At 31.4% G+C, this 22,379-nt stretch overlaps 1 protein-coding gene across 11 annotated transcripts in view; it reads left to right on the top strand.

Moving 5' to 3' along the window:
* Positions 1 to 22,379, top strand: part of kis (chromodomain helicase DNA binding protein kismet) — a 175,354-nt gene that overhangs the window by 98,636 nt on the left and 54,339 nt on the right. For 10 of the 11 annotated variants that reach the window (XM_072540558.1, XM_072540563.1, XM_072540560.1 and 7 more), the window contains exon 7: positions 11,340 to 11,561. The exons of the other annotated variant lie outside the window; for it this stretch is intronic. In XM_072540558.1, the coding sequence (XP_072396659.1) occupies positions 11,340 to 11,561 (222 nt within the window). The remainder of the gene's footprint in view (positions 1 to 11,339; positions 11,562 to 22,379) is intronic. 11 annotated transcript variants of the gene reach the window in all.

Genomic DNA, 22,379 nt, shown 5'->3' with positions numbered 1-22,379 from the left:
CATTTATAGAGAATGATGCACTTCGAACATTCAAGGTCGTCTACGAGGATAGTTTAATTAATAGTAGTAATTACCTCTGAATTGCACGAAGATTTCTTAAGCAGGATTCACATATGTCGTTAGTTCAGTCGAGTAATTGAGTACTTGACCTGTTTGAACACATTCATTTTAGTCAAGTAAATAGAACAACTATCCTATTGTCATGGCCCTGTCGACATCTCCCACCATATTTCTAGTCGAGTAGCTCACTAAATACATGTAGACACAGAACATCTTCATTTAATCGAGTTATGAACTACGTATGTTGCAAAATGCAAGACAGTCAGAAAAGACCACATTAAAATTCGTTGAAGAATATGTTGTACATGAATGCCTCTGTGATGCTTTTAATATCCTGTAAGCTTCGCAAGCGTTTTACAGTAGCAAAATATCTGTATTTTGTAAACCTGTAAAATTGGATAAAGATACGAGGGTTGCTGCTTTAATTTCGGTCTCTGGCAACACTGTTATAAGACGATGGACATATAAAAATTCGTAAACTTCGACATTTGTGTTAATTACAACTGACAACATTTAATAATGTTACTGTTAATAATGATAAACTGTTTAATTACAGTAAGATTACGAAAATTCAATCATGTTTGTACATCGACCGTGAAACAAATGATTCCAATATTACATGATTACTTAGGAATGAAATATTTTCACTTTTTAACAAAAAGATTTAAAAAATCTCTCTTGTCATGTGGTGCAAGATTCAATTCAGGGTATCAATATTGCTATACGACATTTTTAGTGGCGATGAAATTGGATTCATGCATACAAGGGGTTTGGTGTTCCAGAAATAATTCCTGTAAAATATTATAAGATTGTAAATTCAAAGTGGTATATAACAGTTTGTTTACCTAATGTTTTCTCAGAAATGCGAAAAAGAAATAAAAATACGTCGAATCATTCTGCATCAGGACAATGCAAGCTTCCATAACAGCGCACGGAACTTTTTGACTACTGAAAACGTACAATTGTTGTAAGTTAACAACTAATTATTTCTTTGCATTTCTAAAATTCAAGTCAGTTACATGGTCCATGATTTTGATCTCCAAAATAAACTGTTAAAGCATTTGAAAACGACATTTTGCTTCTGCCATATTTTCCACTGAACAAATGTTGACATTTGGTTTATTCGCATGTAAATACTCGTTTATAGAATGTAACCGGGAAGCAATATTTTGGAAAAAAGCAAAGAAATGTGTCTTAACATGTGACATTGTACTGTTTGGACATCTTGGTCCAAAAGAATGTAGATCTTCAGAAATCGCTAAATAAAAAGTTTATATTTAATTTCTGGAAAGAAAAAAATCCAATGATAAAGCTACTAACAACAAAGAAAAATGAATTAAATATATGTCCCTGTCATATAATAAGGTAGAAATTGACAATTTTTGTTTATGGCTTTTTTAATTTCCTTATTATCAAAACGTGAAACCATTGTTAATATCTAAACAATTATTTCTTAAAATTGATGCGTGTCCCTTTATAACAAATATAATATATAATAATGAAATAAAATTACGATGGAATAAAACAAATACATAGGAAGCTAGAATAGCCTATATAATAAAAGATTAGTGAAAAATTTAAAAATTGCTTAACCTTCCGATAGGCGCGCCTACCAAAGTAACTAGAACGGTCGCGCGTATCTCCGACATACGCGTCTTTAGTTATAATATTTTAGGCAATAATTGAAAGTTATATTAGTATGTAATATTTATTTAAATCTACATAGAGCTATTCTAAAAGGTATTCAAGAACTTCTAAGTTAAATTTCAAATTTAATAATTTTAACATAAATTTAATTTCGGTAGCTTAAAAATAAAAATTTATATTAAATTTTGTCATTGTATTGATATAGTTGAGTTTTATGCCATTTAAAAAAAATGCTTTAACGTTTAATGCTTCATAAAGACAAAATTGTAAGTTTTCAATGTCATCTTCGTCCCCAGATTCTATCTTATTTTATTCTGACTTAGATTCCCATTCACATTCCTGGATAGATATCATTGTAGTCTATAAAATTTTCATTGTCACGCTAATCGTTACCTATAATCATATTTCTAAGCGCTTCGACACTTAGAAATAAAACTTAGAATATAGGTAATGGATTATCGATTTTAAAATAATTTGTTCCGATAGCCCTATTGCCAAAACGTATATTTTTGTAATCATTGCATTAAACATGTGAAATAAGTTAAATTTATAATATACTCGTAATATCGTTTGAAAAAATAAAAGTAAAAAGTTACATAAAAGGTCGCGCGTATGTACCACATACGATAGAGGTTATAACTACTTGAATATACTGATCTCAAGCGACAAAATTTGACAATGGATTAGTATTACTAAAATAGACAAATAGATAAAAAGACGAGCTATCGTGCGCCTATCGGAAGGTTAATAAATTTACAGACAGCTTTTTTCTTTACTGAAAAAATAACTATTGCATATTATGTAGCTAAAAATATTAGTTTTTTTGCTGAATAACTAATAATCAAAATTCCGTTCGCCCCCCTCCCTCCCCACTTCTGAGCAACGTTTTAGTTGCTTGGGAATTATTTTTCTTACTAAATTGGTCCCTTAATTAGTAAAATCGTCCCATCTTTAAGATTCATCTAAACACAAGTCTGATAACTCAAAAATCAGTTCTTGTACATTGTTGGTACAAGAAATGTAGTAAAATGGGAGTATATTAAATTAAAACTCGTTTTGCAGTCGACCAAGTTGTCCCTGCTGAAAATATTGACGATGTCATATATTTGATTAGAATATTAATAGAACGGGCCCTGCAAATTAATTGACATCTATACTGATTGAAGTCGAACGACGACGGAAAAAATCATTGCAGAGGATAGCTAGAGAGCGCCAGTTAAAACCATTATTATCAAATAAAAACATTTAAATATATTATTGGTGAAAAGCACCGTAACTTTTTTTTTACGAAGTTTTTGACAGTTTTTGACGAAGATGACGAGGACACACGTCATGCAAGAACGGGCTGATATAAGAAAAGAAAACAGACATACCACCAGCAATGAAAACTTACAAATGTATCCCCAATGGACGAAGATACAAAAAATCATCATATAATAGTAGTAGTGAAGATAGGAATAGCAGAGCAGAATGAATATCCAAGAGTGCGTATGAATATTAAGGAAAAAAGTAAACTTTTTTAAAATATTTCTTTAAATATTTTAAATATTTCTATCACCTGCTTGACTAGACATTTTTTATTTCTTGCGTATAGCGGTTTCCAAAAATTATATATATTCAACGGTAAATTTTATAATGTAATGAGACCTACAATGTATTGTACTAGAAAATCTTTAGGTTTGCCCATTGTTTTTTATTGGGTTTCTACAAACATTCAACAAAAGAAAATTACGAGTTGTAAACGTCGTTTCATATCAATTTTATATAAATTACCCAAAGGATGGTGTCTTAACCTTCGTTTGTTTAAAGTATATTCAAAACGGTTTTCTTTAATGCGGTATCATTTTTTATACTAATTTACCGAGGTATACTTAATTATATGAACTGAATACGATTTATTTGTAGTCACAAGAGGCTCGTTTTAAGGCATATTGAATGTTTTTAATATTTGGGTAATATTAATAAACGTGAGTTTCTTTTAGTCAGACGGTAGGGTACCTTTCTGTATGTATGACTGTATGGGTGGATAGTTGAAAACTATTCTACGTAATTTTTACGTATAATTACGTAAAATTTTTTGCTGAATACGAATATGTAGGTCCCCTATCACAAAAAGTCGTACCAATTTTCACAAAAGTCCCATCACAAAATACAGCTAAAATATATTAAAATGTTATATGTGCTGTATATAACAAGTTTATAGTTTAAACGTTATCAATATTTTTAAGTCTAGAAATCGAAGATTTAGTCCTCATAACTTTTTACATGGTGCATTTTTCTCTGAAAACTGCACATAATTGGAAAGTTTAAACATATTTCGACAATTTACTGCTGAAAAAAAATGTAAGAAACTTTCTATGCGATTGAGTTACCAATAATAGCTTTTCGCCCATCAGAATCACAAACACAGAGCGGGCGGGTACGTGTTATTTACGTGTACGTGTACTAAATAGTAGCTATTTTAACATTTTAATAACTGCTGGATACAGGCGAATATCTACAACACTTACTCGCCCGCTGTGTGATTTTGCAAGGGCGAAAAGCTATTTGTTTATTGCTTGTTAACTTAATGAAAATACAGTTTCTTCCATTTTTTTTTTCAATATTAAATTGTCGAAATAGGTTCAAACTTTCTATTTATGTGCAGCTTTTAGAGAAAAATGCGCACAATGTGTTCAATTAAAGGGTTTTTACGTTATATAACTGATTGGTTTTTGAATAGTGAATTATTATAAAAAAAGTAGATAGTGTAAATAAATATAAAAATTGGATAAATATTGTGTATTGGAATACAAGATCGGAAGAGGAAAGCTCAAATGAGATCAATTGACGATATTAATAAATATGCTGGAACAAGGTGGATGACACAACAGTATAAGAAAAGTAAAAAACGGTGAAGGCCTATATTCGAGAATGAATAGAATTCGGTACAGAAATAAATAGATGGATGTATCTAGGATTGTTCACCTGCCTCCTGTTGTTTTGAATTGTAATTCACTAGTGGACTGAGGCGACCGATATAAGACGCTAGAAAATCCAAATATACATATAAAAAATATAATTTTATGCCAAAGTTTTAACTACATATAGACAAAAATAGTGAATAGTGAAAGTGAATAGTATATAGTGTATTGTCTATAGTGAAAATATATTGTAAAAATGATTTTCATCGCCACTTTTAAACATGTCTGTTACAACTACAATAATAATCGTATTCAATTCATGTGGTTATCATTCATAAATACCAAAAGGTGATTTCATAAAAAGAAACTGTTGAGCATATTTTATCTGAACCAATGTTAGCACAAGTTTTATGTCACATTGTCTTAAAATGACTACTGAAATTTACATTCTTTTGGTGGATAATCCATTATTTGAACAATTGTTAGCCGAGAATAGTTTTTTTGAATCGTATAGATATCTCTTTAGGAGCCATGAATTTGCTTTATACTTTATACAGCTTTCGAAGCAGACTGATGCATTTTTAGTTTCTTAGCTTGAAATTAGTAGTTTTATGTTTAGCAACGTAACACCTCTATATATACATTAGTTCGAACGAAAACTAATATTTGATTAAAAATTTATCTAGGTTTTTATTTTGTAAGACTTAAATTTTTTTTAATTCTTGTGTTATTTGCCTGACAAAAAGTGACGAATTATTGTGAATATGTAGCTTTAAAGTCATAAATAAGATGCCAAGGTCATTAGGAGTCCTGCAAAAGCTCCAACCATCCAAGAAGCACAAAGAAAAGTCCTTGTCGATTGCAGTCGTATGAATTTTCGTTTTGTTGATGGTAGTAGTAGAAAATATTATGGCGCAAAAAATTTGACATGTTTTTAAATTGATCAAGTCACTTTTAATTTTTTTTTTGTTTATAGCAGTTTTTCTAATTCTACGCAAAAAACCTCATTTTGCTTTCCCTAAAATAATAGAAATGAATTAGAAATCAGAAGAAGTAATTTAAAGAAGAAAAGAAGATGAAGGCAAAAATCTATTATGAATAGTTAGAATTTGTAAATAAAATTGAATTATTTTTAAATTAATAATGAGAATTTTAGTCTTTAATGATACTTCCTGAACTCGAAAAAATATAAGACTACATTATGATGCGAATTCTTGATTTTTCTGACTAGAATATTCACCTAGCTGTCCAGTCAATCCCCTGCATAAAAAACCTTTCTCTTTCAATGTTTTCGCTAATATTATCATCTATAGGTACCTTAATTAAGAATCCCATACTCTTCCATTGCTATTTCATTAGGCTATGTTTTATTGTTTGTTATAATCGTGTTTTTTGATATTTTGACGAGGTTAAACATATTATTCTGTCCATCTGTAACCGAATTTTCAATTCACAATTCCTTTCGTTATTGACGGCAGTACCCCTCATATATAAAATTGTTGGTTCTGTTGCAATCATTACCTTTATCTTGTTTATATTAATTTTTAATTCGTGTTTCTCACTGACTGCTAAACTCTCTGCTTTGAACGACAAGCAATGTATGGTCAGCAAAGTGTAAGTTAGACATTCTAATTCCACTGGTTGAAATGCTTCCAGGCTGATCCAAAACCAGTCTCATATATTAGCTGTATAGATTTAGCCTCGGGGATAATATTCAGATCTGCTTTGTATCTGTTCTGATTTTATATTGTGTTTGTAGATATTTTCTAATCTCACGATTTCTTCGTTGTTTTCGTACAAACTTCAGTTTGTATTTATCACTTTGGATCAGTTTGACCAGATGGTTCATGATAAAAAGTAGTTTTTTTCTCGTTCTCTAGGTCGATTTCTTCGTTGTTTTCGTACAAACTTTAGATCAGTTTGGCCAGATGCTTCATAATAAAAAGTAGTTTTGTTCTAGGGTTCCTTTCTCATACTAAACTTATGAATCTCGTAAATGTTGTCATCTGTTTCTGTCCTGTGCTTCTTGCTGCACATTTTATTGTGATACGCGTTAGATCGTATTTCCATCTCCCTCTCTTCAGTCCTGATCCCGGAGGGAGTGTAGTGGTCATCGTGCATGTCATGCATAGGTCTTTTGCACATTCCTGTAATTTGGTCGATCCATCTTGTTGGGGATCTTCCTTGTGATAATAAGTCTTTCCATGTTTCTGTGTCTACTCTCATGTGTCTTTCTTCTTTTCGCTTGGCGTATTGTCTAAGATTTACATTCCTATGTTCTGAATTGCGTATATTAAGCATCAACCTCATTTTTAGATTTCCTTAAATTTGAGAGTCCTTCCATATTTTGGCCATTTTTCGTATGGCGACTTTTGCTAGATCACATCTATGTTCTTCCTTTCGTGACCGTGTGTTAGTTACCCAGATATAAGTATGAGCTTACAACCTCAAGCCGGTCACGCGTGGTTATGTGTGGATAATTGTTATGTTGTCTATCTACTATCATGATCTTTGTCTTTGATATATTTAATTGCAGACCAAATATTTGACTTTCGTTTTCAACCAGTCTTAGGAGATCAGCTAACTCTTCTTGACTATTTGCAAGAAGGGCTGTGCCATCTGCAAAACGTAGGTTGTTTATTTTTCGGCCATTTATTGAGATGCTTTTTTCCATCCTTCAAGCGCTTTTCTCATAATATGCTTCTCGTATATATTAAATAATTGTGGAGACAGTATTTATGCTTGTCTGTTGTTCTGGATGTAATTCATTTTAGAGTGTGTCAAGCACTTTAACTGTTCCAGTAGTGTGTTCGTATAGTTCGTATAGATGTTCTTTGTATTCTGTATATTTTAAAATAATTTTTTACTTATCTGGCAACAAAATTTAAGTTGAAGTTTCCAGTACTTACGTCCCATTTTAGTTGTCATTGACAAGTGAAAAAAACCATTTTTATCATCAACTATTTAGAAAAATAAATTGATTATTATATCTTTCTATGATTGTTTTCATTAATTATATCAAGATATTTTAACCAAAATTTACATTTCCGTAAATCTAATATTTTACAATCATCTCTTCTGATTTACTGATTCATTAAAGTATGGAAACAGTGTGGAGCAACTTTTCTGTTAATTTTATTTTGTGCTCTTACCCAGGACTTTGTATTTATCCAACGGGTGGATGATCTCTTTCTTGGTCCGTACCTTTTGTCTTTCCGTTATATTTTATACATGGTGTTTTATATTGTAAATTGAGTCCTTTGAACTGGGGTCTAAAAGATACTCTGTGTATACACTTATACATTTATGTTCGTTGCTTTCGGATAGGTTTTAGCGCCTGCTGTCGAGCTAAAACCTATCTTTTGTATGTCAGTATGTATAGATACATTTATGTTCGTGGCTTTCGCACAGGTTTTAGCGCCTGCTGTCGAGCTAAAACCTATCTTTTGTATGTTTTGCCAAGCGTGGCCTGTAACAGAATCTTGTCATTTCGTATGCCGGGAGAATTCTAATAAAAGCTGGGTGTCCCTAGATACCCGGAGTTGTCATCCTTAACTCTTTTAGCGACACTGTTTACATGGTTCTAACATTAACCTATTTATTAAACTTAATGATCCCTTTTGGTGCTATTTGCCTGCGATTTGTCCAACCAATCTTTTAGGCCAGGTGTTTACCCCTAAAAAGGCGCTTAGAAACGGAACATACCGACTAAGTTTTTTTTTGCATTTCTACCGCACCAAACCTTTTTTTATTCGATTCTATATAAAGGTCAAATGTATTTTTTCCCAAGTGGTCCGAAAATTGTTATTAACAAATAATTTTAACAAAAAAACAATTTCCCGAATCGCTTCGAGTAAAATTTTTTTTGAAAAAAGCTTCTTTTTCGAGTTATTTGCAGCTTTTTGTTGAAAAATGACTTAATTAGTGATTTTTTTTAAACTGCTAAATGAATTGCAATTGTACAAAAATATTTATAATCTTTAAAGCTTCACGTGCAAGTAAGAATATTTTGACAAGGATATGTGGTTTATATCTTGCTAAAAACATAGTTTTAAATTTAAACAAAGATTTCTGTGCACCACTCGATTGTATCGCAGTACCGCTGCAACCGTACACGCTTAGTGATAGATTGCTCGACATGCATATTCGAAATATTTGGTTTCGTGTTTCCAGCAAGTTAGAATCCATGTATCCTTGTCAAAATATTCTTACTTGTACTTGAAGGTTTAAAGATCATACATTTTTTTATAGAATTACAATTCATTTAGTATTTTTTAGAAAAATACTCGCTACAATCACTAATTAAGGCATTTTTTTAACAAAAACTTGCAAATAACTCGAAAAGGAAGCATTTTTCGAAAAATTACCAAGATAGAAAAAGTATTTATTTCGATGAAATTCACCTAAAAAATTTACTCGTAGCGATTCGGGAATTTTTTTTGTAATTTATTTATTTTAGCTATTTGTTAATAACAATTTCCGGTCCACTTGGAATGTTCGATGGGATTCAGGTCCGGAGACCTTGCTGGCCAAAGTAACTCGTAATTCCAACCTCGTCCAAGTATTGCATACTGATCCTGGCAACAAGCGGTCGCGCGTTGTCCTGCATAAAAACGGTGTCTTCTCCAAGTCCTGCCATGGTGGGCATAACATGTTCTTCCAGATCTCCGTAATGTGCCTTCGTGCAGTTAAGGACCCAATTTCGATGAAGGGTGATTCTGTGCGGAAGTCGAATGATACACCTCCCCGTACAACCCATGACCGAGCCTCCACCAAAGGACATTCTTGGAGTAATGCAAGCTTGTGAAAATCGTTCGCCGGTTCTCCTCCAAACTCTTACACGTCTATCGGATCCAATTAGACAGAAATGGGATTCATCTGAGAATAATACTTTGCTCCAATCGTTAATTCCCCAATGCGCGTATTGTCGAACAACAGCTAGTCGTGCAACTCAATGCGCCCGGCGAAGTGGCGGTCATGTAGCCATTACCCGAGAAGATAGTCCAGAAGACCGAAGTCTTCTCCTGACTGTCGCAACGCTAACATTGCGATTTCGTACTTCCTGTAGACGATTTCGGTGCATAACCGCAGTTGAGGTCCGGTTTCGTAAAGCCTGAAACACAAGGAAACAAGGTCATCTCGTGCCGTGTTCGTTTTTCTTCGTCCAGAGCCAGGTCGTCTGGTTAGCAAACCCGTTTCCTGAAAGCGTTAAAGCACTGGTTGAACCGTAGAAAGGCTTACGTCAACAGTTCTTGCGACTTGCCTTTGAGTGTGACCGTCTTCCACAAGCGCACCAATTCGTGCCGTTTCAACAACAGTCAAAGGCATTTTTGGCAAAAAATAAACAATACTAAACACTAATAATGGCACTAATAAACACTAATGGTGGCAATAATAAACGTTTGTTCGTTGCGTTTGAACAGAAAGTCAGAGCACAAATGAGACATTTAAAACAAGCGGCAGTTGCAGGTACCGTACCGTTAATTTTGGGAAGTGTGCCGCGAAATCAACACTATTCGAATTCTTTGTTACAAAGGAAACCGCTAAGCCGATAACAATTCTCAGAAACATGCATTAGTTTGTATTTGTGTTAATTATTATTTACTATAAAGGCTCGTTAAAAATGAAATATTGGTGATTTTCAAGGTGAGCCGGATTTTAATGATCGCAAGTATACATTTGAACTTGAAATATATATATATATATATATATATATATATATATATATATATATATATATATATATATATAATCTAATAAAAAAGGTTTGGTGCGGTAGAAATGCAAATAAAAAATTATTTGGTTTGTGCTCTGCTTATAGGGGTAAATCGCTCGCCTATTTCGTTCCTTGTTTATTTTCAGGAATGTGCTAGTATTTTTTTGTATTGATAAGAATGAAAGCAATAAAAAATAAGAATGTTCTTATTTTCTCACGTATGCGTGTTAGAAGTTATCTTGTTACCTTTGCTAATTTTTCTTAACAGTAGTTTTTTGCTGACTAATTTCAATTAACTGAGTTGTATCCATATTTATAGTCACCTAGGCTTGAAATTATACAAAAACTCGCAAGATTTATCATGTACTTTATTCTTTACTACATTTTTGATGAGTTTGAAGTGACTTCAATAATCCTTGTTATCTCCTATGCCTCTCACTAAATTGACAATATTATATGAACTCGGCTTAGTACGAGTATCTTCTCTTGTTTCACTTTTCCAAATTATTGCATTACAATTATAATTTTTTATCATTTTCACATCTCACAATGTGAGTGTGATTTTTTTTCTAACTGCCGAAATATGTCGCCTACATTGGAAAATTGACATTGGTCTTGGATATTGAGTAGCTACATTTTACCTTGCAATATGAGTTTTGGTGATGTAACTAGCAACAACTGGATCAAAAATAATACTCTTCTAGTAAGTCAAGGCTGTAAAACACTACCTTGAACCACACTATAGTTATTTGTACAATTTTTTCTCACAACTTTGATTTCCATATTTTGATATTTCGTCCGAACAGAAAAAGTAGAACTAGAAAAACGTATTTTTAAATGAGAATTAAGTATTTTGCGAACTAGTGTAGAATTAGATAGTCATCAAAACGAAATTGGACGCAGGGACAAGGTATCTTTCGAAGATGTGCTCGAGCGTTGATTGGCAAACAAAAAAAAACTCGAAATTAAAAAAGAATCAAAATTTTACAATTGGCATATGAAATAATCCACAGTGCCCTGCCGATATATCCTCCTGTAACGGAGCAATTACCTAGCGTGTGGTGGGATGCTGAATGCGACAAGTCTCTGCTCATTGGCACTTGGAAGCACGGCTATGAAAATTATACGGAGATGCGTGCTGACCCTACCTTATGCTTCCTGTGTCGTTGCGGACCGCCCTCCGACCGTGACCTTCAGATGGCTACAAATAACGCGCAACCCCAAACGCCCGCACTGTAAGTAGTCCTCTACTGTGTCTCTCTCTCTCTCTCCACTCTTAGAAGTCCACTGTCTTCTCTTCGAGCAGATCACATAAATAACATTTTTTTCAGCATATAATTTTTATTGTATGATATTTTTATAGCTTTTACAGATCGACCAAACATCAAAGTCTAGGTCTAGAGAGTATTCAAAATGTTTAGCAGCTTGATAGCGAGGCCCTTTTGGTCAAATCCAGATATTCATTGGGATTGGCCAATATACGCTCGTTATCTACCTAATAATTGATACAGTTAAGAATAAAATTAAAGATGTTGAAGATGTAAAGATGTTCAACTATAGCTAATCAATTTATTATTTTAATTTATTTAATAATAATACAGATAGGTAACTCTAATATCAATGTATTTGTGAGTTTTATTTACAACCTTTTTGTTGGAATATATTTTCATGAAGATGTGTAAACGGTATTTTCTAATTAATAATAATCCATTTTTATCTATTCTTGACTACCGTTTAGAATCCGGGATATGCCAATGGCCTAAATAACTAGTTTAGTGTTAATTGTTTTATAAATATACGTGTATTTTTACATAAAAATTTTTTTATATATTTTGTTCGGTTTTAACCTTTAATCGCCGTTTCTCTAAAACAATGTAAATGGTACTGTACGACTATTTATGTAGTCAAATCATACTACACAACATCTTTCCTGGGAGAAATTGTGTTCGTACAGGCGTATACATGCTTTTTCTCCCAATACTAATAAACAATTTTCTTTGTATTTTGTTCGGAATTCAATGTCCCCATATTACACATATTACTAAAAAAAACTAGATCGTGATCGAATCTCTGTCTCGTGTTTTCATAAAATACAATTCATTTTTTGCCTTTTGATAGGTAATGCTTAGTACGATGGATGTGGCCAGGCCAGTTCCCTTGAATTCCATAGTGCTGTTGCCGATATAAAATACGATAAATATTTCATAGTTGCAATATAAGAAATTAATCAAAAAAACTGATAAAAATCAACAGCAGTCTCACTTCTGAAATTCTAACTTGTTAGAAATGGCATACAGTTATCATTATTATAGATGTACAAATTTTAGGGTGCCTTAGTTCTACATGATAATAAGTTATTCTTTAGCCAAATAAAGAAAACGATTGAAGAATAGCTATACAAACTGCAATTAAAGGCAACTAAACATATTTCAGATTATTAACATTAATGATTGCTATGTGGTTAGCCAGTCACATAATTCTTTTTTAATTTATAAGATGGATATTAGATCCAACATAATGTGTGTATGTTCTAGCATTGTTTAAATAGGACTAGTTAGACAATCCTTATGGAACAAACGTTTGACTTTTCCTCTGCCGTCATGTGGCGGCCTCTAGTCATAAATTTAAAAAACTATTAACAGAAACTTAATTCTCGGCAGGATTCTATTCGAGTATATTTTTACCTGTCTCATGACTAAGGCAAACCTGTACACGGATGCCAGATTGTGAAGAAAATATAAGACTTTAATAAAATGCTTATTGTTATTATCGTTGTATGCGTCTAGTGAAAGATAACTTGACTATTTCGAGCGAATATTTCAAATTGTTTTTATACTTTGAGACTTGCTAAATCTAAATCGGTTAGTAATCTATTTAAATAAAGTAGGTAAATGCTGACTTTTTTTTTAATTTTTATTAGTTTATCAGATATTTATTTTGGTTATATGATTTGCTAGAAAAGAATTAAATATTTAATTGAAATACACTCGATTGCTATCGTCTTAGAACACTCATGCGGAGGTTTATTTTTTAGTCAAGATTTAAGTTTTATCATTGTTTAAAAAAGAAAATCTTTTTAAACAATGGTTTTATGTATGTTTTGAGAAAATTAAATTTTCAATCTTTTAATATTTAAAATGACGTTTGAAAATATAGTAAATTTATGGGTATGGTTTTTTGATAATGGTTTTGAAACAAATAAACACATCGATATGCCACAACAAGAGGCAACACATATTTAGGGACAAATTAATCTATGTGTTGGGATAAAAGGAATAATAATTAACAACACTTTAATAAATAGTATCCTTTATTTTATTTATTTATGTATTTTATAATATAAACACCAGTTTTGTATTTCTGTTTACATAAATGAGAAGTTTAAATGAATGAGCTGTTTATTAATGAAATAATTTTAAATTACAAAGTGATAGAGATACAATTAGTGATAAAAATTGATTGTAACATTGTTTTCATGAACTAAAATAAGCAATGTATGTAGTGCGAAACACTATTGGCACCGTGGATGGTTGTTTTGCTATCGAAAACGTATGAAAAACGCGTGGTGTCGTTAACAAACCTTCCTCTTCTACCTCACTATATTTTTTGGTTTGCATTTAGATAGTTTTGGTCAAAATGCTTACTGCATAGAAATTTTTTTTTAAATCGGGTAGCTCCAGACTTTCCAATGCAGCATTACCTACAACAATATTATTATTAACACAACTGAAAAAAAAGGCAATTTTCTGCACAATAAAGTAAAAAAACAATTTAAGTTCTGTATTCAAAATATAAATAACTTGGCAGTTATGCCAACATATTTTTAATTTTTTTGGTAGTATGGGTATGGGTATGGGATCTAGTCTTTCACCCATTCTAAGTAGCTATATCAAGGATGATGTTATCAGTGATTGTATCAACAATTGCACTTTTTTCATTCCTTTTTTTAAAGATATGTAGATGATTTAGTTTTGGCACTTCCTAAACACAAAATTATTGAAATAGTCAACATTTTCAAGTATCATAATCAACATATACAATTTACAGTTGAGGAAGAGGTAGACAATTCTCTAGTTTCTTAGAGTAGGTTTCAAATCCAGTGCTTTATACAGGTTGGTGAATTGTTTGCAGTTGCTAAGTTTGGTATGGTTGATTCGTAGTTGTATTAGTCGATGCTTCTCTTCTAGTTATGAAGTCTAGGGAGAGATGACCAATAAAAGATTGAAGTTTATGAAAAGTTGTTTTGCTCTTTTGCTCTAAGTTTTGTCAAGTATCCTCTACCGACTTTTTAAAAACGAATTTCGAGATTCGTTAGCTAGTTGAATTGGAGTGACTTCAGTCACCCCATGGTTGGTAGCTTCTTTGGCAAAATGATCTGCTGTTTTATTACCAGTAATTCCGGTGTGAGAAGGCAGCCATATGAGAGAGACTGTTACATCGTAAGCAGAGAGATTTTGGTATATGTCATGAATGTTTTGAACTAATAGGTGCTCAGTGAAAATTGTATTGACTAAATGGATATATGAAAGATAATCTGAACAAATGGCAATATGTCTGTTTTGATGTGAGATGCATTTAAAAGCCAACACAATACTATATAGTTCACCTGTGCAAACGTTGCATATTAAGGGTAACCGAGATGATCTTACAAGTTCATGTTTAGTGGTTACTGCACAACCAATACCAGTGGTAGTTTTAGAAGCATCTGTATAGAGAATTAAATTCTAAAAATGCTTTCTTTATAAGAAGGTTAGAAGATTCAAGTTTGTTAAAAATAATGAGTGAGGTATATATTAAAGGGATATCTTTAGCCCAGAGGGGAAGTAAAGGTAGAGGAAATAAACTAGTCAGAAAAAGGTCAATATTTTTAAGTAGTGGACAAATTAATTGAGGTATAGGTTTTATGATAAGGTGTTGGTTATTGTTAGTGGAAGAAGACGGCATCGTAGCAATTAGGGAATGAACAAGATTACATGGATTTGCAGATGTTGATGCAGCATACGAAAATAGAAGTGATTATCGTCTCAGGGTAGGAGAAAGTTCATTAGATTCACGGTATACACTCTCAATAGGACTAAAGCGAAAAGCGCTCAGACCTAGAAGTAGTTTTATTGGCACCCCATTGAAGATGACTGAGGGTTTTAAAAATGTTCAACCTTTTAAAACAATTGATTTTAAGTTCAGAGATTTGATTTTTTCAATTTAATCTGGAGTCAAACATAAAACCGAGAATTTTACAATAATTAACACCCGAAAGTAGAGAATTGTTAAATAAAATTTGGGGTAAGGGAGTGGAAATCCCTATGGAAAATTTTATTAATTTGGTTTTGCTCTCAGAGAGTGATAATCCTAGTTTGTTAAATCTATCTTGAAGTAGATTTACTACACTTTGTGTAAGTTTATATGAGGATGGGACATATTTAAGATGGCAGTAAATGATTAGGTCATCAGCGTATTGAACATATTTGATGGGAGGCAAATTTCGTTGATGGCAAGAATGAATAAAGTTAAACTTAATGCAGATTCTAAAGGAACACCTTAATTTTGAGGAAGAGATCGAAAAAGTTTACCCTTGGCAAGGACTTTAAAAATTCTTTCAATTAGATATTTTTTTACAAATGAGAAAATATTACCATTTAAATTATAGTGGGAGTTTTTGTCAATGATTGCTTTTCTGGAGATTGAATAAAATGCCCCTTCAACGTTAAATATAGTTGCTACGACATCTTGTTGATTATAGATTGCTTAAGAAATGTGTGTTTGAAAAATAAAAAAGTTATAAATAGTAGACCGATTACGTCGGAAGCCGGATTGAGCGTCGGGAATAATATTATACTGTTTAACGAACCACGTAAGTATTTCATTGATCATTGTTTCAAGAAGTTTGCAGGTAATACAAGTAAGAGAAATCAGACGAAAGATATTGGAGTTATAGAGGGCTGGTCAGGTTTTTTAATTGGAATGATTATAGAATTGCGCCAAACATCTGGGAATTTTTGTGTGTTCTAGATAAGGTTATAAATTTCGAGAAGTTTGGAGAGAGATGTATTAGAGAGATTTTTTAAAAATATATAAGGGATATCATCGGGATCATCAGCAGATTTTGTAAATGAAAACAAGGTAAATTTTAGTTTATTTAGGGTAAACAAGCCGTTCATAAACTTGACATCGTGTGGAGTTGACGAGATGGTGGAGAAAGATTGAGCGCGTAAAGAACTGGGAGTAAAAGCTATATTACTTTTATTGAATCTGTCTTCAACCCCATTAGCGAGTGTGTCAGAAATGAATTGACTGTCAGAGATAACTGTGTTGTTGAAGAAGATGATAGGAGAAATAGTTAGGATATAGGAATGAAGGATGACTAAATTCATAGGATGAAGGTTAGTTTTATTGCCTTGGATTTGTGAAACAGTTTTTTTTATAAATGAGAGTGGAGTTATCATATCCACTGGTAACTTTAACATCCTAATATATAAGACTAAATAATGTAAACTAAATTGTAACATATAACTTTTATCGGGTTTTTACCCAGATATTTAGTGGCTCAAAAAATGTACACCTAGACACTGATGATGGAATATGGATTCCGAAAACAATTTGTCTTCATGACATAGCCCGTTTGGGTTTTTTAATTTATGTACCTTTTATAAAGGATTTTAACAAAATTTTTTTTTGTAATGATCTTTCTTTTATCTTAGTATAGATTAGGGCAAGATCTTTCATTAACGATTGTCAGCGGTATGTCAATGGTAAATTTACTGGCTTCATTTAGAGGTTCGTTGGTGCCTAAGGAATTTTCGAGAAATTTTTTAAGATAATTCTAAAAAACCCTAATTTTTGTGTTTTTATAGGATTTGAGTGCAGCTTTTAGTTCGAAATAGTTTATAAGAGAGTTCGGATGATTGGTATCTTGTTGTGAAACTGAGGATGAATAATGAAAGGGCAAAGGAAGAAAAGAGTATATATGGTTAAGTCCAGATTTGTTGCAAAACTTTTATTTTAAATTTTCTGCCAGAATCTTGGCTGTCTCTTAATTGTCAAGGATAACCTTTCGATTAAAAAAGAGATTGGATATTTTAAGGTTATTTTTTGTTAACAATTTTTTTTCCAAACCGGACTTGGGCTAGTATTTGATGTACATAAAGTTTTCTTACTTAATTAAATATCGTGTTCAAATTTGGCAAAAGATGAAGTAAAAATATACAGAGAGCAGAAAAAATGAATAAATGCGAGAGAAAGAGAGAAATTCTATTCATCATGTATGCTGTGATTAGATTTGACATCAGAAAATTTATCAGAGGATGCACTTATATATACTCTTGTAAGTCGGAGATAGGCTGTTCTTTTAACTTTTTTAAGATTCTAGTGATACGGTTTTTTAGTGATCTTTTCCTTGTACCTATGTAGAGCTGCAATAAGTCCTTTTGAATACCATCTATGTTGGAGGATTTTTAAGCTTCTTGTAGTGGGGTGATACATACAAAAGAGTTCTCAAGAAATGTAATAAGTTGCGTGGAATTGAGTGTAAAATTAGTCGGATTATCTTTGTAAATCATTTCTATAGCGGAAATATAATAAGGGTTCATCGAGTAATCCAATCAAAGATTAGATTTGGACATTTTTTGGCTGGTTTCGATGGCATTGAAAATGTCGAAGGAGGAAAAGAACTTAATAGAGCAAGAATACCGGATGAAGATAGATGGTAGGAGTATCATGAGGACTGTCATTGAAGTGTCCCCTTTTTTGTCTTACTGCCAACATGGGCTTTGAATTAGTACGACGAGAGATGGATAAATCCATAATGGCAGCCAGGATGGGTATGCAGTTAACGGAGATGGACTCAATTTCCGAAGATAGAAATTCTTTTGATGAAGTTAAGGATTCAGGATTAAGGACTCCTTAGAGTCAGCTGAAAATGAAGAAGAGGGAGGAGCATTAGCTGCAATGAGTGTGTGATCTGGTCAACTGGAGACTTTGCAATCAGACTCCACGGTACGACCCGTAAGCTTACAAAGAAAACACTATAGTCTGTCAGAGAATAAAAATATTTTAAATGATGTATTTTCATGGTTAATTAACAGAGAAGATTGCACTTCGAAGTTCACCTTGTCAGCTATTTCAAATGTTACCCTAGGAAAACTCATGATATATGCCTATTGATCATCTGATGTTCCGTATTTTTTAGGGACTGCTCGATTAGGAATGCGGGATGGAAAGAGATACATTTGAAATAAGGATTCTTTTGGTCGCAGAAAGAAGCCTGCAGATAAAGATGACGGTGGAATTAATTATGACGTTCGGTGTATTAGTTGATCAACGATGTCGGTAGAAGTGAGGAAAATGCAGATTCGATTATTTGAAATGCGAGATGTAAAAGTAATATTTTTTGGATAAACTATTTCACCAATTTCTTTAATATATTTAAATAAAACAGTATTCAAAATGGAGTGCATGACAATAACTTGTTCCCTTTTAGAAAACGAACGGGAAGGAGGTCTAGAGACTGCGTCAACGACATATGATTTTGGGTTGGAATTGAAGTTGTTTTGTGTAAATGTAAATATTTAATTGCTGTTCATGATGTGTAGTCGTGGTTACCCAGACCGTACCACAATACCTAAATGTGAGTACCTAATGGACCCTCTTCCAAACTGGAAAGAAAGAAAAAAAGGATCTCACCTATTTCTTGGGATTTTCACTGGTTTTCTTTAATTACACCAATATAGCCGCAATTAAATTCGACTATTGAAATATAAAACCAAATTTAATACTCGTTTTCTTATCACATTGTGATTAAAGAACTTCGCTTCGTATTGTTAACTCGTCGATGAATTACTTTATCTGTTTAACACTGTTTAAATCTTTAAAATCCGTGAGGAACTTTAAAAAGGGTGTTTAACCTTTGACAGTTATTTGACGTTTTTTGAATCGATTATTTGAAGCTTTATTTATAAACTTCAACATTTTATTAAAAAAACAGTTTGAAAAAGTGCTTTTTAGCTTCTAAACATTTATACTACTTTTGATATTTTTCATGTCATACGGCTGTACGTAGGCTCAATGAAAAGCTGGTGTAAAAGCACAATTAAAAAAAAACAGAAATTTCCATAACCAATAACAAGAAACAAGCTGAGAAATTGCAGCGGACAGATCTCCCTTGCATTTTTCTGTGCCGATATTTTACGAGTACCATTATTTTAATGTTTCAAAACTAATTTACTTCTTCACTGTGTATGCCATTTATAAATCGAATTATAAAATTTAGATATTATTTTACAATGTGTTCAATTTTCAGCTCTTAATGTTAATAAACAATGAAAATATTGGCAATTTCTTAAATAAGAAAAAAAAATGCTATTTGATTTCCTCTGGGCCATAGAAGGTTTTGGTTTTTTTTTAAATGTTTTTTTTTATTAGCTTTATATTGAGCCTACATACAAGTGTATGACATAAAAAAGTCAAAGTTATTAGAAATTTTTATATGCTAAAAATGTGTTATTCTTTAAACTGATTTTTAAAAACAAATTTAATATAATCTTGATGTTTTTTTTTTTAATAATTTAAAACGAAGCCATAAAAATCGATATCTATTTACAAAATAACCCTAGAGTGACTGTTTGGACAAGTACAGTTGTTTAAATAATCGGTCTCCTGGATAAACAAATTGAATAACTCATAAACTGTATGGTCGTTCTGTATGATATTTAGCACACTTTAAAAACTCATTAACTGCCATAATTTTAAATAGTTATTACATATCGTTATGCGGAAAAGAAAGTTATTTATATTTATATTATTTATATTTATATTAACATTTATAAATTTTACTTTAAAAATAAGGGTTTTTAAATTATCTCGATCAATTCTTTATATATTTTAATTATAAAAATATCAATATTAGAGAACATTTTATGATCTATAACTTTTATTTTAACCATATATCTCTAACATGAATAAGAAACTTTTTATGCGCATAAACTTTTTTCACTTTTTACGATTGTTTAATAAAAAAGCAAAGCAATATTAGCTGAAGTCTTCACATAATTGTCATCAGCTACCCCTCATATACCTTTTAGAGACTTTAAATACCTGTTTAAGATTTTTTCAGCTTTTTTAGAGTTGTAGATCATAAAAAGTTATGTAATTTTTGAGAGTATCCAAATTAAAATACATGAAACTATTAACCGAAATAGTTGCAAAAAAACCTTATTTTTGCAGTTATTTATAAATTATAATAACTCTTTTTTGGGCAAGGACATGTAACATAGCTCCTTGAAATTATGGAAATTAAAAAGTTATTAAAGTGCGCTAAATATCAATCAGAGCAAATAGTTTATAGGTTATTTAATCTGTTTATAAACATTTATAATAACGTTGATATCGTTTATGCCACAAACTTATTTAGAGGCTTATGAAAAACTGGTGAAAAACACACTTTCTAAAAAAAACAGAATCTTCTATGACCATTACTAGGCAAGAGAGCATTTTATATTTAAAACCAAAGAATTTTATTCTTAAAATCATACTTCCATTGTCTATTAACAGTAAGAGCTGAAAATTGAAGGGACCCTAAATGAAGATCTGAATTGTGCGTTCCAACTTACATAATGGCATATGCGGTAAAGAAGTAAAAATTTATAACCCGTTAAAATGATGGTATTCGTAAAATTCCGCTTCGGAAAAGTAGAATGGAGAACCATTTGAGCTCGGTTTTTTTTTAGATTTGAACTTTTTCAAAATGAAGCGCGATTGAAGAATTTGCAATATCTTGGCTTCTGTGGCACGTAAAACATAATTTTTTTTTAAACTGGGATAGGTCAACAAAAAGTTGTTTACATAATCGCTTTCTACGATAAACAAATCCTCACTATTTTTATTAGTTACATTACATACCATTATACTAAAAAAAAGTTATTAAAATTTATAAATTTCTGCAAAATCAAGGGTTTTTTGCAACTATTTTGGTGAATTCTTTATATATTTTAATTTAGAAACTCACAAATGGAAGAACTTGTTGAATCTACAATTTTTATTTTAACTATTTTTCTCTAACTGGATAAAAAACATTTATAGCCAAAATCACCTGTATGTCTTCACAGATTTATTATTAACTAACCCTCATATATCTTTTAGAACCTTCAAATATCTGTATAAAATTTTTACGTGAAACCAATAATTTTTTCCCAGATGGACCTTTGTATAAATTAGTTCTCCGATAAAGATGAACTTATTTCTACTTTTCAATACAATAACTAAAAATAGCTAAAGAAATACATATTTAAATATCTAATACTTTGTTTATGTTTATTACCTTGATATTTATTCACTAATTTGTTTTTCCGAAGTTTATTATATCATAATTATAATACCAACGAAAACGTAAAATTCAAATTAATGCATCTCGAATATGACGCGTGCACCCTGGCGATAATAAAAAATGATGAATGAAAAAAAAAATTAAACATTTTTTCAAGTTAATTACGTAACGGAAACGGTGTATAATAAAAGAATATAAAAAAAGTTTCTATTTACTTACCAGAGTGTAATATCCATCTTTGACAAGCCGAAGGATTTTTGTCGGAAATCTGAACATTCTTATTCCATGAATATTGTATGGTGATAAACCACATTTGTAATAACAACAAATATTTCCGGCCATCTGTAAAAACCCATTTATTTATTATGGAAGTAACATTATTTTAATTTAAAATCACTTTTTTCAAATATTATCGAATGTATGTAGTATCCGGTAAAATTTATTTCTAAATACCTAATTTGTTTTCTCATACAATGTTTTTTTATGTTTTAAACACATATAATTAAAATGTTTTACTTACCTCGGACCAAATTTTTGTAATACACTTCCAAATAAAATAAAATATTTAAATTCTTTAAACTTATTTAGATATAGGAAGATTTAGAAGCCACAGTACGTTTATGTACAATTTTAGTTGACACGATATTTACTAGTTGATAGTAATAACTCTATTTTAAATGAATATCTTAAGTGATTCAAGGTCTGTTTTTTGTAACATTTGTAAGTAAACGTGTTG

This window comes from Diabrotica undecimpunctata, chromosome 8, assembly GCF_040954645.1.
Source record: "Diabrotica undecimpunctata isolate CICGRU chromosome 8, icDiaUnde3, whole genome shotgun sequence".
In the NCBI taxonomy this organism is placed as follows: Eukaryota; Metazoa; Arthropoda; class Insecta; order Coleoptera; family Chrysomelidae; genus Diabrotica; species Diabrotica undecimpunctata.
Note: the sequence above shows the minus strand (reverse complement) of the source record. Positions and strands in the feature narration are given on the sequence as shown.